We start from the raw sequence: 17,960 nt of genomic DNA, 5'->3' as shown, positions 1-17,960 counted from the left end.
TCTCTCAGGATTGCAATGAACAGGGAATCAAATTGTCGTGTGCTGCTTTCAGTTGAAGTATTTGACATTTTTTTCAAAGCTTGTTTCTTGATAATGTGGACAAGTCTGCTCTTATTGTTGAAGTCCAATAATCAATTAGGATATTTTTTACGTTCAAGACATGTAATTTGCTATAGAAATTGCACTAAAACTTTATTAGGGGTCTTGAATTTGGACTTCTTGTTTTTGCATATGGATTCTAAGACAAACGTTTACCTTGATTCTGGAGATGAGATTTTCTGAACGCAAGCATTTGCACACCTGATTTGTGCTGTGTGCAAGAAAAATGGGTGATTGGTATAACTGGTGTGATCTTTAGGGGGTGTTTGGCAGGGGATTTATGGTGGTTAAATTTTACCCTTGTCATCTTAAGTATGATAGGATCAATTTTTGAGTGGGCTTAACTATTAGGGAGGGTAGCTAGTATACCCTGAGTTGGTGTTTTGGAGGTAAATTTTAACCTTTGAGCAGGTAAATTTTTCTCTACAGCTAGAACACCACACATTCTTACAAACCAATTTTGCCAGCCTCAAAAATTTCTATTGTAATAATTACTCCAGTAATAAGTCATCCTTCTTTTTCATAACCTAGCACCAAACACCACCTATTATGCCCATAAGCTAACATTGGATTGTGTTAACATTTGAGGTGGTGTAGGGAGCACTAGCCTTTGTTTTGGTATTGCCACAAATAAAGAATTAAATTGTTGTATTGCTGGTTTACACTTTGTCTTGCTTAAGTTTACTTTCAACGAAAGTACATAACACTTCGTTCAAGTTTGTTTCTCCAAGATGTAAACAGTTATTTTCTCATTGTTGAGGTGCAATAATCTTGTCTTTCCAAAGACCAATCTTTTCTGTTGAATGGTGAATTTATGATTATTTTTCCAAATACTATTGTACCTTGCTATAGTTCTCTGCCTTGACTAGATGGTGCTACTCGACTTGCAGGATCAGTATAAACCATGGCTGATGATGAGGAAATCCAACCTCTTGTATGCGATAATGGCACTGGAATGGTTAAGGTGAGTGTGGTTGTCTTTTAACAGTTTGTGTTCGTTTTGGGCCACAATGTTGTGAGAGCCTTTTTTAGTTCACTTGAACATGCATATAACTTTGAAGTGTTTGCTTCTTCAATATGCAGGTTTTGCTGGAGATGATGCTCCAAGGGCAGTCTTCCAAAGTATTGTTTGCTTCGATATGGTCGGAATGGGGCAGAAAGATGCCTATGTCGGGGATGAGGCCCAGTCAAAAAGAGGTATTCTCACGTTAAAGTACCCTATCGAGCATGGGATTGTTAGCAACTGGGATGGTATGGAAAAGATTTGGCATCACACTTTCTACAATGAGCTTCGTGTGGCTCCTGAAGAGCATCCTGTGCTACTTACTGAAGCTCCCCTGAACCCTAAGGCCAACAGGGAAAAAAAGACACGGATTATGTTTGAAACCTTTAATGTCCCTGCCATGTATATTGCTATCCAGGCAGTGTTCTCCTTGTATGCTAGTGGACGTACTACAGGTGTGTAGGAGATACATGTATCTTTGAGAACCCTTCTCTGTTTTCAATCACAAAGAAAAGTTTGATGCTCTTCAAATTTGTCTGTAACTTTCTTTTTTTGGTGTACTTTTCAGGTATTGTGCTGGATTCTGGTGTTGGAGTTAGTCACACAGTCCCCATCTATGAAGGTTATGCACTACCTCATGCAATCCTTAGGCTTGATCTTGCTGGAAGGGATTTAACAGATGCCTTGATGAAGATCCTTACAGAGAGAGGGTACTCATTCACCACAACTGCTGAACGGGAAATTGTAAGAGACATCAAGGAGAAGCTTGCATAAGTGGCTCTTGATTATGAGCAGGAGCTTGAAACTGCTAAAAGTAGCTCTTCAACTGAGAAGAGCTATGAGCTACCTGATGGCCAGGTTATCACCATCGGTGCAGAGCGTTTCCGTTGCCCTGAGGTCCAGAATAGCTATTTCAACCATCACTCATCGGGGAAGCACCTGGTTTAAATTTCATGCTAACTTCCAAACCAATTGGCAATTATAATTCAATCACTGAATTATTTTACCTGTGAAGTGTCTTATTTATGTTCAGATAATCACAGGAAAGACTTGTATGATGTCAGGACATTGTGCTCAGTGGTGGATCTACCTTGTTTCCAGGAATAAGCTGATTAGAATGAGATAAGGAGATCACAGCTCATGCTCCATGGTAGGAAATGGGACTTTTAAGGAATCAAATGCCTACCACTCTAGTCAATCATCGGTTGTACAGAACTTTGTTAAAAATAGCTTCTCCTTTTTTCAGATTCTCCAAGGTGAGAATCTTTGATTCTTACAACTTATAACGATTTGTAGTATTTAAACAAACACACAAAAATCAGGCCCTCAGGTTGGCTTTCGACCAGAGAGGTGAGGTGGTATATCTATGTGTCCACAAAGGGAGAGGGGAAAATGGAGAAGATGGCGGTTTGTGTGAATACGGCAAGGCCTGATCTTGCAGGGGCCTGTATATTTTCTTGCTCGTTAACCAGACCAGGCAGGTAAGGTGGGCTGCCTGACCACCCAGTTAACGAGCCACCACCACGCTTTAAAGTGAAAAATCAACACCCAATCGTTCCCTATCCCCTTCTCTCTTTCCTTTCCCGCCATTAAATGTATGAGCTTCACGTTTTACCGATGGGATTGAAGACATAAAGAAACAAGAGTGAGCCCTCTTCAGCTTCCACTCTCTCCTCTCCTTTCCTAGCTAGTGCTCTGTTTACTTCTTGAACAAAAACGAGCACATTCTCTTAAGATATGTTTTTTTCTTTTTCTTTTCTTTTTTTATTTAAAAAAAAGGTTTGTTATTTCTTGATTTGTCTAGCTATCATATTCAAGAACTGATCAGATGCTTTACTTTTGATATATTCTGCTTCTTTTTCTGTTGTTAGTTGAATTATAGTTCTCCACTACGCCATGGCCCGCGCTATTTTTCTTGTAGAATATTTAGATATCACATGCGTGTTTTAAAGAAGAAGAAAAAATCAATTAACCCAGGTTACACAGCCGATTAATTAAATAAATTGATTTTATTTAAATCAAAATGAAAAAACAAGAGGCAAATGAACACAAATATTTTAAAAAATAAAACGATCACGATAAACAGAGAAAAAACTATTACCTAAGAGCAGAAAAACAATATCATTTAATTTTTAGTTAATTAAATATGGAAGGATGGAATATGATAAAAACAAAGGATAAAAAATCAGTATTATTAATCAACCCAAACTAACATAATAAAAATGTAATTTAGACATTAAAAAGCGAGTTAGTCTGGATTAATCACTAAAAATATACATACTAGATGATAAGATTCTGCATATGGATTTTTGTTGATATTATCTTTTTTTAAATATGTGATTATGGAACAAGAAAAAAAAAAGAGTTAAGTAATGTGGATCATGAGTTGTTTTAACTCTTAAGAGCATATTTTATAATTTTAAATAAAATTAAATATAAAAAAACAATAAAAAAGTTTTAAATTAATAGAAGAAAAAAAATCTTAAATCAACTTAAAAAAACATGTCAAATTCATCCTGAACAATAATTTCAATGAAATCTCTTTGAAAAATTTCGGCCTTGTTCAATAATCAAATTGAAATTCGTGTCCATTAACATAAAGTTATGCCATAAAAGAAAAATCTCCTGCATTTAATTTATAGAATTATATAAGAAAAGATAGTAGAATAAATGATATTGTTTAAATTGGAGGATAATATCAACCATGGCAGCTCTGAGGAAATTCTACCTACTATTTGTGATAATAGCAGTGGAATGATTGAGGTGAGAAGCCTTAATTCTTTTAATGGTTTGTGTTGACTCTGTGCTGCGTTGACACGGAAGCCCTTTCCGGTGCTGGTAAATGACCCACGATTTTTGTGCAGACGGTGAACTTGTTGAGATACGTCCGGCACATTCTCCTCCGTGGATTCTAGAATTCCCTGAGAAATGCAGCTGAAGCAGGGCGAGGAGTTGCCATCAGTTTTCCGGCCAAGCGATGCCTGAGGAAAGAACTACACATTTGCATTGATGCCTTTGAAATAAATCGTGATCAAGGAAAGAAGTGGCACATATTCGATACCCATTTGCAATAAAAGGATAATTATTTGCTTGTAAAAGTTGCGCAAGCTTCTCTTCGGTTCAGCAACAGAGAACAAAAGGGCCGAGAGTCTTGTCATTAGCCAAAACACATTCAATACCTAGGAGCACAACCGGTGTTCCTTGCTTGAAACCAAAAGGGACAACGTCGTTGAAGGATTTAAAAATATACAAGTTTTATTAAATATAAGTATCTCAACGTTTCTGTATTCGCAGAGAGGCTTGGAGCCATGACCTCTCAAGGGGAGAGGTCCATGTGGTTGAAGGGCTTAAAAATATGAAAGTTTTATTAAAACAAAAAACTTGCAAAAACTAGCTACACGGGTATGTTTTCATCAGCACTGAGATTGGCTGGAGCTCTTTCAGGTTCTGCTGGTTGAGAAGAGTTGTTGTCGAGGCCATCCCTTGCGCAGCAATTGGCAGGTTCCGGTGAGGAAAGGGAGGAAGCAAGACAGCTACAGCGGCAAGTAGGACAGGAAGAATGACCAGCCAACCACTTTTCTACACAGCGGACATGGAATCCATGGTTACATCTCCCCAACACCCGAATCCCCTCGCCTTCCACGAATTCTGACAAGCAAATGGCGCAATCAGCCTCCGCCCCGGCAAGCTTCATTCCAGCGTGATACACCTGTGTTGTAGCCAGTACTAGCGATGCCATGTCTGACTCCTTGTTGGGTTTCCTCTGCTCCTCGAGTTCGCGAGGGTGGTCCGATGAGCTATCATTGTCGCTTCGCAAGAACCAACGAATGGCTGTGTTAAAAGCCAGTGCACAAATGAGTGCACAGAGGAGAATCATGAGGACCGTAGCTGTGTTGGCTCCAGCATCATTTGAGTTTGAGTAAGGCCACCATTTGCAGCTGTGAACTTGAGGGTCACATGATGGAGGTCTAGAAGGGAGTGGTGGTGGTGGTGGTGGTGGTGGGGATAGATGGCCGATGTCTGCTGCTGCTGTTTCTATTGGTGCAGGTCTCATTTTGGGAATCCAAAACTTTCTTGTGTTTTTTGTAAGGTGCGATTCTTGGTTCTTGCCGGTTATGCTCGTGCCCTGAGATAGGTTTATCAGCTCCACAAAGTGAGAAAGAAAAAAATTGCGTGGAAGTCCAGACAGAAGTGAATTTATAGGCATTAAGGGATTCCACAACTTTTTCTGACGATCGGATATTCCCCAGCCAGTTTTCATATATTAAAATAATGAAACAATTAACCTTTATTTAATTAAGTATTTGGTAACTTTTAATTATATTTGTCTCTTCTGCCTACATTAATCAAACATAACCAAATAAATTATTTATAGTCAAAGTAATGCATTTATAATATAATTTATTTATTTTTCATATATATATTCAAATCCGAAAATGTAAATGTTTGTGGTAGAAAATAATTCATAAGCTCTCCCCAAAGTTGTGGTTTTTACAGCTTTCTACCATGTGAAAATTGTTGTTCTGCCTTATCAAAATGGTTCAACGAGGGGTCCTTGTGAATTGCTTTTTTCTTCGAAGCTTTTACATCTCACCTAATTTTTTACACATTTAAAGCATAACCATTATCATTAATGATCTCTTCCTCAAAAAAAAACCAAAAAAAAAAAAAAACACTACTCAAATTTATGCTCTATACTATTACTCTTATAATCACAATTACAAATTAAAGAAAAATCAAAACTCTAAAGGAAAATATTGTTAATTCAGGAACAAAAATATCATGGATTATAATAATGTAAGTTTCTTTTTTTGGTCGCCCAAGTGTTTTTGCTCTTCAATTTTATTTTTTAAAATTGGGTTAGATTGAGATTGGACTTGATATTTTGTTTTGGTTGGCTTTAGGTAGGGTTCTCAAGATGTCAGAAAAAAAAATGATGCTCAATGAATGCTTAATTTAAAAAAAAAAATGAAATTATATTGATTTAAAACAATTGAAACTATGAGAAATGATTTTGAACAATAAACAAATATTCAACCCTTTTTCTTGAAAGAATAAGGAACTGAAATGCAAAGGCAAGAAAAGAATCAACCCTAGATTTTTTTGGTCACTCAATTTTTATTTATTTCAATTTGATCCTTTAAAATGTAATTGTTTAGGGATTGGACTTAACAATGTTTTTCGGTTACCTAGATATGAGGATTCCATAATGTCAAGGAAAACTTTTGACGCTTGGTTGATACTTGGTTTTTCAAAAAAAAAAATTATTTTAGTTATCTAAAACAATTAAGGTTTAAATAACCAAATTTGAAACTGAAAAAAACTAGATGGACTGGGATTGATGGGCAGTGCTAGTGTGGACATTGCATGTATCAGCATGTAAAGGAAGTTGCTCACTCTGGAGGCGCGTGTGGCTTCCTCCAGTGTCAAAATATCGCCATCTTTAGTGGCATTCAATGTGTCTCGGAGAGAACTTTCCAATGGTGCGTGTGGCGGTTGGTTTTGCATGAAGGGTCATTTTTCTTTTTTCTTTTTTCTTATCCTCTCTCTTTTCTCTCTCCTCTCCTCAAACTTCGTATTGTTCTATCGAAAATTCAAAGTTATCCTTTCATTTTGTTTTTATTTTAGATTGGGTCCTCCTTTTTTTTATTTCTTTTTTTGGTAGGTTTTTTTTTTAATTGAATATTTTTTTCAAGTTAATCCTTTAACATTAGGAATTAAGTTTCATGATTTTATTCAATATGGTACTTTTGTTCTCATGACAAAGGTCATGAGTTTGAAAAGTTAACCCAGGGCTAACATCTATTTTTTATGTGTTGATTTTATTTTTCAATTTAATCCATTAACATTGAGTTTGTTAGAGATTTGGTTTCATGATTTTCTTTGGTTTCTTTTTTATGGGACTATCCTGATCTCATGACCTGGATCGCGAGTTTGATAGGTTAGCCCGAGTTGAATTATAATTTTTTAGGGGTGGTTTTTTAAAGAAAAATAATTTTTTTCGGTTTCGCCCTTCAACATAAAATTTGTTTTAGAATTGAACTTTATAATTTTCTCGTTTCACCTTTTATTAGGCTATCATGTTCAATAGTTTGGGCCGCAGGTTTGAAGGGTATACCTAGGTTTATTAGTGTTGTTTTTTTTATGATTAATTTTGTTTTTCAATTTCATCCTTTTATATTGGGTTTATTTGGAACTCCGCTTCGTAATTTTTTTTATTTATTTTCTATAGGGTTATTTCAGCTTCAAGACCCGGGCATGTTTACCATGCTGATTTTGGTTGTCCCGAGTTTTTTTTTATGTCATTTTCCTTACTTTTAAAAAAATCATCATTCAGTACTGGTTGTCTAAAAATTGAGTTTCATGATTATTATTTTTTTTTCTTTTGATAAGTGCATGTTATTATAATCATTTTTTTTTTAATTTGGTTCATTTAATGTCTTTTTTTAATTATTCAAGTAAATAAAATCAACTTATTAGACTCGGAAAAATTTATAATTTAAGTCATAATTTTTTTCACTTCTTTAAAATACGTTGGAACAACTTCTTTTACATTAAAAAAAATGTGAACACCAATGTAGTATCATCTATACATGTCATCAATAATATTTTACCCGATATAGAAAGGAGATTAATAGTAGTGAAGCTAAAAATCTTGTTGCTTAATTAATGGTGATGTCAAACTCTACAAGCTCCCGTAGGCAATTTACAAATGTGAATGCTACTAGGATAGAGCCTCACCATGGTCTCACAACATAGGCTTTGATCATAAACATGTCCAAACAAATAACATTTACTAGGGGCACTTAAGGTCGTGACCTCCGGGACTTGTTTTTTTTTTCTATATTCGAGTTCAATTTTCTTTGTGCATATATGTTATTCTTGCGGCATTTTACTTGTTTGTTGGGCTTGCAGGGTGTTTAATGAGGCCGGAGATTAATTGTAGTGCGTGTAAACTAACCCGAACATTCTGGATTATCAAAAAAATAATAATAATAACATGTACTAGGGTTGATGTAAGCTGCACATGGTCACCTCTTAAATGAATCCTGATAAGGTTAACGATGTAACAACCAAAGAAAACAACAGATGGCTAGGGTTGAACTAATCAGGGTAATATATGGCATTAATAATTAATATAAGGCACTAATAATACGATATATCAGGTTATATATATCATAGTTAGAAAGTTGAGTGAATAAATTAAGCTAGGTCAACTCATGTGTTTTTTAAAATAAAAAAAACTTGAAACTATATTATTTAAAAAAAAAAACTCAGTTTTTTCACTTACTCGACCTAGCTTGGTCGAGCTCTAGATGAGCTGGTTATTGAATTGACTCACCGAATTGAACCAAGTCTTACAACTAGGTTATAGCCTTTCCCTGCAGAAAGCAAGCCAAACCCAACAATATTATAACAATTATTTAGGCCATATATACATCAATCTTTGCTAGGTGTTCCAAGAAGTTAATTTGGAGCGGTCTTCAGATTCTGTGGTATAGAGGCGCTGAAATTGACGAGAGTTTAAATTACATGTACAATTGTAGTGTTTTACCCATCAAGGAATTTATCAGGGAAAGGAAACAGCAGTGGAATTGCCTTGCTCCAATGGCAACTGCACAGTACCAGGTGGGATGGAGTTCATCTAATTATTATTCAACTCAGTTGTGTACTGAAGACAAATTTTCTGAAGGGTATGGCATCGAGCCTTCCGTATTGAAGAACCATGCCGTGCCCATGTTGGCAAGTCATCTGTTTGTTGGCAGCCATAGCAAGTGCAATCATTTAGTGCGTCGTCTCTTATGCTCCTAGCCCATGACGAGTTTGGTGGTTCAATTAATTCTTCGAAAGTCGGACGTTTGAGTAGTGATTAGATTTTCTCTCTATTAGATTCAAATCTAAGAGCAAGTTTCAAGAACAAGGCGTCAGGAGCTCGAAGTTCTGTGTATTACCCCATGATTGATCGCATATGAGCTGCTGGTTTTAGCGTGGCTCAGCCTCGAGGATCCCTTTTCTTTCAATTTCTGGAAACAGATGTTGTTAATGATTGAACTTTGAAGAGATTTCTGGTCTGCCCCGTAAATGTTTTAGCCAATGGGGTCTTTTTCAAGCCAGATGGAACACGGCCGGTGTTAATTATGTTTGCCTTCTGATTTACGGCAAGAAGAATTGATGGGCTGTGATGGCTACCGGCTAACCACCACACGCTTAAATACATTGAGAAAAAGAACCTTGGCGGCAAGGAAATCCGGCAGAGCCCGTAGGATTTTGCCATTAATGGCTGACTGGAACGGGCTCCTCTTCCTGTTATTAGAATAGACCCAGCCATTGTAATGTTTTGAATTTAAGAGTAGGAAAAGGCAATAAAGGCCTTGGAGGTTTAAAGAGTAAGTAGAGGTATTGTGATAATTAAATAAAAGTTGATAAATATAAATATATAGAAAAAAAAAAAAACAAAAAAGAGAACTGAAATTAAGAGTGACATACTGAGGGGAGAAGAGAAGAAAAAGGGATGAAGAGAAAAGATGGGAAAATAAAGAAAAAGGGAAGAGATTGAGAGGAAATAAGTTTAGAGGTAAGATTTAGGTTTATAAATGTATAAATGTGTTTTTTAAACTTTAAATTTTGGTTTTGATGAATGTTAGCGTTTTGAGGATTGTGTTTAGGGTTTATTGATGAATTAATTTGAATGTTATATGGTTGATTATTGTGGGCAATGGATTGTTAAGTTGAATTTGAGAAATTATAGATAAAAATGATGATTTTGAGTTATGATTTTGTTTGAATGGTGAATTTGTGTTAGAAATCAGGGGATAATAGTAAGTCATTTGTGAAAATTTTAGGTTTGAGGTTGAAGATGATAAAAATTCAATTTGGTCCCTCAAACTTTGAAAAATTACAAATTAATTCCTGAAGCATATTCCAAGATTCCGAACAGAATAACATATGAATTATAGACAGAATTACTGTATAGTTATGAAATTTTAAAACTTTTAATGTGGTCCTCTAATTTGACAAAAATTACCATTTAACCCTAAAAATTTGGTAAACCTTGAGTGATCTATAGGCATGCACTGAGAATCTAAGATCATCCCCAAAATCATCAGAACACCAGAAAACCTTGAGTGATTTTTGACAACTGTAGTTTTGAGGGTTCCTGGGTGATTTTTGACACCAATGTCTAACTTTTTTAGCTCCCAAGATAACTTTTGCCAACTCTATCACGATCATGCCACCGAGTCTAAAGCAAACCGGTGGCTCAAAAACTATATGATTCTCTTAACCAGCTATCGTGTATGAGAAATTGAGAAATGGAATAACAAGAATCATGAGAGTTCTTACACCGGTCATTTCAAAAGAAAACAAGAGTACAACAGAGAAGCTCAAGCTGCCAACGCCAAAGACACTGCTAAGTAAAGTATTGTCTATTTTCTCAACGATTACAACCCAACTGCCTGAGCTTTCATCGAAAACAGTCTATAATATGTTGTCAAATAGGGTTCTTCAAATTTAAAAGAAAAAAAAAAAAAGCATTCACTCAAGTCTAACCTTTTTCCCTCATCATCACAGCAAGGAAACAAAAAGGCAATCCCATCACACAACAGAACTTCTAAGAAGTTAAAAACAGAAATTCTAGCATATATCCAATAGATGATATACTTGAAAAATGTTTGGAAACCCAAAAACTTTTAAAGAAAAATAGCTTGAATGGAACTACCAACATGTTGATGCAACTGGAATGGCTCCTTGATAATTGATTTGATGCAGGTGGTTCTGAAGGATGTAAATAGTCGAAGGTGGATTCATTGCAATTAGATAATATGAAATGCCACGTTTATGAACAAGAACGACAGGTTAAAATTAAAAAAGAAGTCTAGCATATCAAATCATCTTGCTTAATTTTTTATTTAAATTTTACCAGAAATTTCTACGCTATTTTTTATAATGGATTGATTGGTTATAACTAGTCGAGGTCGAAAAGTTTTAAAAGGTTCTGTTTCTTAAAAATATATATATATATATATATATACACACACACACACTAAGAATATACAGTAATTTTAAGGTTCCTTAATCACTTTAATTTCATGATTTCTGTATTCTTGTTTGATTTTATTCCTAGTTTAAATAGTTTAGGTCGCATCATCCTTCCTCGACAACAGTACACCACTGAGACTTCAAAAGCCACTTTGATAATTGCTGACAGTCTTGCATTTGAATTAGTCATTTAGTCTAGGCAAGTCTGAAACCTCACTTCCTTCCGCTTGTGTCAGGATTTGTCAATGGGTAGTCATTTATGGAAATTTCCAATGCTTCACCATCAGCCAAGCCTCTTCCTTCATCAGGCTTCTGAGCAGCGCTATTGTCTTGCCTTTTACCCCACAGTACACAGTAGAGACCCACTGCAATGAGGCCTGTTCCTATCAAGCTGGGAAATGCCAAATAATGGTACTGATATATAAGAATGGACAGCTTGAATTGTTTTGAAATGGCAACCTGTATCTAACTGATGAACGAGAAGAGTGGAGAAACTTTAGAATTGAATAGCTCACCTTCCCAAATGAAGTCTCTCCGCAAATGCAAATGCTGAGAATAGTCCAACAATGACAACTAGTAGTGGACTAAACATAGCTACAAAAACTGGCCCCTTGTGACTAATACACCAGGTTTGCAGGTAGTAGCCTAATGCTGAGTTCACAACTCCCTATAAACATAATATACATAAGTAAAAAGCAATTTAGGAGTCTCAAAGTTAGATAGTTATCTCAGAAACCCTCACACAGTATATAATGGTCAGGAGCTGCACATTCCAGTCCAGCTTCCATATTGCAGTAGTTCTTGCAAAAAACAGCGCAAGAAAAGAAGATTGGATTGATGCGAAGAAGCAAATCAAAGTGTTCAGCGATAAACGAGCTGGATAGACTTTGTAAACTATAGCCTGAGAGAGCAGGTGAGAATTATCAGAAAGACCTTGATGAACATATCTGCTTCGAATAAAACAGACGAATGACTACCTGGAGAATTAGCCATGCACTCCACGCAACATGACTGGTAAGAATAAGTGCAGAACCTTTAATCCAGTTTTCTTTAGCATGCCTGTGCTCACCAGCAGAACCTTTGGTGCTATAGATGTTTATCAATGCTCTGTTCTCAAAACTTTTAAACAGATATCCTCCTTTCCAGAAGGTAAAAACCAGTGAGCCACTTATGCATATAGACGTGCCCAACATCTTAGCCCATCCTCTAGGGCTTTCAGTCTTCACTTTCTCCATCCTGAGTAAGATGGAAGAAAATCAATAAGTTTGATCTGGTGAACTTAAAATTGATTCATTATAAGGTCAGTTGAGCACATACATACCCGAGTAAAACTGCCATGATGAATGTCAAACTCGGGATAACATTACTCAACGCGCTTGCAACTGTCGGAGAAGTGTATGCTAAACCAGCATAGTAAACATTAAGATGGATGGTAGTTCCTAGTGATGAAAGCACAAAAATCTTTATGATCACTGACAATGAAAGCGAAGGGCGCTGCTTCCTGCTTTGCAAATACATTCCAAAAATTACAAATTTTCTTGTATTCTCCGTAGGAATCCATGATGTCTTAAACCATTCTGTTAGTACTCATATTATATGCTTAGACGTACATCAAGGCATCAAAAAACTTAATTTCCCACAAATATATGCATCGACAATCTTATTTGTTTACGCTTTCAATTACATAAGCAAAAGGGCCCAACAAAATCACTGCAATGACATGACGGTAAACCACAAATACTATTTGATTGAGTCCCTTCTCAAGAGCAATTTTCATGAGGATATTAGATCCTCCATAAGCTAATTGAACTAGTAACATCGCTGCATATGGAGCCCAGGTTTGCATGGTTATGAATTGCTTCCACTGACGAGAAAACACTTCATTTTCCCCTTTAAATAGAAACAAAGGATCAATCTCAGCCACTTCTTCTGTAATAAATTCTGTCTTGTGTGGAAGAAAGACACCTCTTTCTTTAGCTAGTGGAATTCACAATCAGTTTAGCGCATCCAATTCTTTTTCATCTTTGCAATGGACTCGTCAGTGTCATGCTGCAGAATATTTTTATTATACATAAAGAATAAAAGGAAAAATTGGACATTAGAGGTTGAGAGAATTTGACAGCAAAGGAAAAGAAAAGGAAATTTATTGTCAGTCTGAGTAGCAATTTACTAGATATAACTTGCCACACTACTTCATATATTAGAGAAACACGGAAGCACAGAAAACAGTCAGTTTTTTTCAATATCTGGAGTTTTATCGGCTGGAGATTCACCATTACGTATTTCTTGTTTCTCAGCCTTGCTTCTTCCCAACAGGAAACCATAATGACCTCCAACAATCAGAATACCTACCAATTTACTGAGGAAAGAACACAATAAACATAAGAAACAAACTAAGAAGGGTGCACCATAAGAAAAACCTAAGTGTGGTTATAATTGCTATTTGTCTCTTTCACTTGAAAGCAACAAACCTTCCTCAGTTCAATCGTTCAGCCCAGACAAATACTGAGGAGATGGGCAGTTAAAAGCAATGCAAGTGGAGAAAACATGGAAACGTAAAAAGGCCCTTCCTTCTCTATTCACCAATATTGGATTCCATTTGCAGCCCCAGCTACAAACACACCCTACATTTCGTTCAAGCAGGTTATAAATTGAATACGAACTACAAAAGGAGGATATAAATATTAGTGATGGTAAGTAGCGTGTGGAAAGCTGAGGCTTACACAATATGCAAGGGAAGCAAGATGAATATCCCACCTTCTCTTCCATGAGTTACGTTCTCGCTCCAAGATTGTCCAGATCTCTCTTTTTTAACTTCTAAAGAAAATTGATTTCAGCAGCCAGAAAAAACTTCCATCTCACGCTATAAAGATTTTGCAAAATTTGACACAAAGTGCAGTATAGAGAAACTGTAGAAGTGATTTAAAAGATGTTTTATTTTGCTGGGTTTGATGTTTCTAGATAATTGTTAGACGTTTACCTTTCTTTTGATTTAGGTCTGATCACTTTCTCATTTCTGTTTAGTGTTTCTTTTGGTTATGGAGCACTTTCTTAGCATAAAGCCTGCTGTTACCCACTGGATCCAAATTTTTGCTGCACGAATCGGAAGAATTTTTCTATTTTTTATTCTGATCCACCAAAAGTAATCTAAAACATCCTCTCACGCCAACACGAGGCACTATGATAAATCATTGACAGTTAATCTTGAAGGAAACACACCACAATTAAACATACAAATCAACTTTCTTCACATTCCAAGTCTACAGCAATAGAACCAAAGCTACTTGGTGACTTGGTCGTCTAGTTTGGTGTTATCATTCCAAAATATCCAGCAATGTTCAAGCTCTGGGAATAGCAGCATCAGTGCTGGTGGCCAAAAGAAGAATAAAAAAGCAATCCCATGGCACACTAAATATTGAAAACAGAGGCAGAACGATCAAAATTTTGACGACTTGGTCATCTAGTTTAGTGTTATAATTCTAAAATATCCAGCAATGTTCAAGCTCTGGAAATAGTAGCATCAGTGCTGGTAGCCAAAAAAGGAATAAAAGTGCAATCCCATGGCACACTAAATATTGAAAACATAGGCAACACAATCAAAATATTGGTGACTTGGTCGTCTAGTTTGGTGTTATCATTCCAAAATATCCAGCGATGTTCAAGCTCTCGGAATAGTAGCATCAGTGCTGGTAGCCAAAAAAAGAATAAAAGAGCAATCCCATGGCACACTAAATATTGAAAACATAGGCAGAACAATCAAAATTTTATAAAATAATCTCCACAAAACATCGATAAAACATCTTAGCATCCAGGGTATTAATTGAACATGAAGAGAACTACTTGATGAACAGAACTAAAACTGCTCCTCTCCTTGACTCACTCTTCCTCAACAACGGTTCCCTTCTCACTCACATAGATCCCATCAAGAAATTTGCGGATATCCTTGTTCTTCACATGACATTTCTGTTGAATGAAAAATCCTGGTCAGCAAATAAAGAGAAATGGAAGTTGCTGGGCATGCATGATTCATTTACAAAATAAGGTACTCTTAAGTTTTTCAAACAAAATTGTAAATTCAGATACAAAAGTGCACATTCAGGTATGTATTGCTACAAATGCGAGCACACCACACACACGAACCTGATTAATCAAAGCAGCAGACCGGGAGACAAGTTCAATGTCGTTGCCATCTAGGACAAGTTCATCCTTAACCTTTTCAGACCGAACAATAGACACGCCTTCCAACATGTCAACCTTCCTCACCTTCAGTAACCAAACACAAACAGCATTTCCAAATTGAACCATCAATAAAAAAATCATCCACAAAAAGTAAAACCAGTTCTTTTTTTTACATGAATAAAATTCACAACACTGCTGACTGGCAACAGCTCATGTCATATTCATATCCATTGACAAAAATTCAACACAGAACTACAGCAAAACCAAATGAATATTCTTCCTTTAGATTACTCTCACAACATTATTTCACTACCTTTACTTGTCTCAAAATCAAAACTGATAATCCAATAAAATTGCATTCTCTGTTTATTTATCATACAACACCAAAATCAGCTACCAATAACCAAACCTCATAGAATAATATCATAAACCATCAGTTACCAGCATCAGATACCAGCTAAATTGTCAATAGTTGAACATTAAAATTAAAAAATAAAATAAAATAAAAAATACTCACTTTCTTTCAGTTTCTAAACCCAACATCAAGAAAATTATGAGATTCTCTAAGTAAAACGCATCAAACAGTAACACTGGCCTTAAAGACCAAATGGGTTTCTCGAAAGTAGTAAAAGTATCTTACCTTCTTCTCGCCAAGAAAGTTCCTGATCTCGATGGCAGTATTGCTGTTGGCGATGGAGGCATTGATGGGAAAGTGAGCATACACAAACCTCATCTTGTATCTGTAGCCCTTAGTAACCCCAGTAATCAAGTTCTCAACATGGCTAAGGGCTGTCCTGATAGCAGCACTGGTCTTTCTTGACCCAAACCAGGCATCGATCTTGAGCTTTCTCTTCCCTTCCTCGTCTTTGATCAGCTGAAAATCAAGATTCAAGTGCTTGAAGTTCCTTGTAAGCTTCCCTCTTGGGCCTTCGACTTCGATGATTCTGGCATTGATCTTGATCTTAACCCCGTCTGGGATATCCATCGTTTCAGAAGAGAGGATGGTCTTCATGGTTCCTGAGCAGTAGCAGGCTAGCAGCTCTGTTCAACTCTAGTTTCTCTCCAATGCCACAAACCCTAAGAAAATAAATTTTTTGTTTTTATAACAGCGGCAGCTTTCAGTAGAATAGAGTGTTAATAAATGCCCCCAAACCCTAAAACATGTCAACGTTAAGAAATAGGTTTTTCTCAAGCCCTATCGGCAGGTCCGGTTTGAAATTGCTTGATGGGTTTTCTCAAGCCCAGCCCATACTAGCCCGCATTTTCTTCCTTTATTTGTTTCTATTATGTTTTCTTCTGGTCTCACAGGTAATGGCAACCATGTTGTATGCTCTAAGTCTTGCTTCAATCCACAATAATGTCTTGGGCTAAAGTGTTTGTTTTTTCCCTAATATAATGATGCTGCGGGCAAAGCCTCATCAGCAGTAAAATCCTTAAAAGGCTGGGCTTTGGGCTGGACCTTGACGTGGTGCATTCTGCATCTAGGAAGGCTAGCAGGCATGTCTTTCTTGCTTCTGAAGTTGGGCTCACTCGTGGGCCCATCAGACGTTTAGTCTCTCAGCATAAACGGCCCAAGGACAGAGTCACCTGAATTCTGCACCCAAGGAAATTTGGCTGCCTCCGCGGTTCTGAATTTGGGTTTACTCGTGGGCCCATCAGTAACTTCATTGGAATCTCCCATCGGTGGATTTGGTAAATAATTACCGACCCCACCGACTGCATGGATAGATATTTTTAAAAATTAATAAATAATAAAAAGAATATTGGTACTTGAAACTTGTTTTTAATACAATATTATATATACACACACACATTAATATTAATATTAATATAAAACGTATATGTGTGGATGATATTTATCATTTAATATATATATATAGATATACTTTAAATATATTAATTATTTTATTTTTTATTAATTAACAATAAATAATGTATATTTATTGAATTCCTGAAAACTAAACAGATAAATATTATGAAATTTAAATTTATTATCCAGTAAATAATAGATATGATATGAAAATAAAAAAATCGAACACGTGAGGACCAGTGTCCATATCCCTATCGGTAGGATGAAAAGAGATGTGCAGAAAATGGATGGACAAGACACGATGTCGTTTAGCTTGATTGGGTAAATTTTTATCCAAGAAGGGAGGAACATGTCCGTGATCCATCACTTTCTTTTTTCGAGTTCACTTTCTCCTGTTTCTCTCCTTGTCTGACAGATTCTGAAGACAAGGCATGTGCGAAGGAAGCTTCCAAGTTTGTTTTGGTCATAAAATAGATGAAGTTGTTGTCAATGGTTTCCATTTTATAAGGAGAGTTTCACCTAAATATTTTTTTTTTTTTTTTTCCTTGCCTGAGGAGGCAGATCAAACGCGCAATAATTTTTTTAGGTTTTTTTAAAGCCACATATATAAATTTATCAAGATGTTTAAAATATTTTCGGTCAAATGTATTGACAATAATTTTCTAAAAAAAAAAAACCAATGCCCCATTTTCTAGTGACCTCTTGTCATAGATTCTATGTAAAACAAAAGATGTGCCATATGCCATCTTATTTCAAAAAAAAAAAAAAAAATAAGATAAGGGACAAGTCATCCACTTCATTGAGAAATAACAATAATTATATATATATAGG

General features: G+C 36.0%; 3 protein-coding genes and 1 pseudogene across 3 annotated transcripts; 1 reads left to right on the top strand and 3 right to left on the bottom strand.

Annotated features, from left to right (window-relative positions):
• Positions 1 to 870: 870 nt before the first annotated feature.
• Positions 871 to 2,115, top strand: LOC118040825 (actin-7-like; annotated as a pseudogene).
• A 2,216-nt stretch (positions 2,116 to 4,331) lies between these two features.
• On the bottom strand, positions 4,332 to 5,315 carry LOC118040760 (RING-H2 finger protein ATL79). The gene has a single exon (XM_035047787.2). The coding sequence runs from the start codon at positions 5,307 to 5,309 to the stop codon at positions 4,497 to 4,499; it is 813 nt and encodes a 270-aa protein (XP_034903678.2). The 5' UTR covers positions 5,310 to 5,315; the 3' UTR covers positions 4,332 to 4,496.
• A 5,847-nt stretch (positions 5,316 to 11,162) lies between these two features.
• LOC118040759 (WAT1-related protein At5g64700-like) lies at positions 11,163 to 14,736 on the bottom strand. Its single transcript, XM_035047785.2, has 5 exons — positions 12,462 to 14,736; positions 12,118 to 12,376; positions 11,883 to 12,041; positions 11,656 to 11,807; positions 11,163 to 11,531 (listed from the first exon to the last, which is right to left on the bottom strand). Exons 1-5 carry the CDS (start codon positions 12,656 to 12,658, stop codon positions 11,354 to 11,356), a joined length of 945 nt encoding a protein of 314 aa, XP_034903676.1. The 5' UTR covers positions 12,659 to 14,736; the 3' UTR covers positions 11,163 to 11,353.
• A 148-nt stretch (positions 14,737 to 14,884) lies between these two features.
• Positions 14,885 to 16,441, bottom strand: LOC118040762 (large ribosomal subunit protein uL6). Its single transcript, XM_035047790.2, has 3 exons — positions 15,960 to 16,441; positions 15,281 to 15,403; positions 14,885 to 15,103 (listed from the first exon to the last, which is right to left on the bottom strand). Exons 1-3 carry the CDS (start codon positions 16,329 to 16,331, stop codon positions 15,017 to 15,019), a joined length of 582 nt encoding a protein of 193 aa, XP_034903681.1. The 5' UTR covers positions 16,332 to 16,441; the 3' UTR covers positions 14,885 to 15,016.
• Between the last annotated feature and the right edge of the window lie 1,519 nt (positions 16,442 to 17,960).

This window comes from Populus alba, chromosome 11, assembly GCF_005239225.2.
Source record: "Populus alba chromosome 11, ASM523922v2, whole genome shotgun sequence".
NCBI classification, from domain to species: domain Eukaryota; kingdom Viridiplantae; phylum Streptophyta; class Magnoliopsida; order Malpighiales; family Salicaceae; genus Populus; species Populus alba.
The sequence above is the reverse complement of the archived record's forward strand: the minus strand, read 5'-3'. Positions and strand labels throughout refer to the sequence as shown.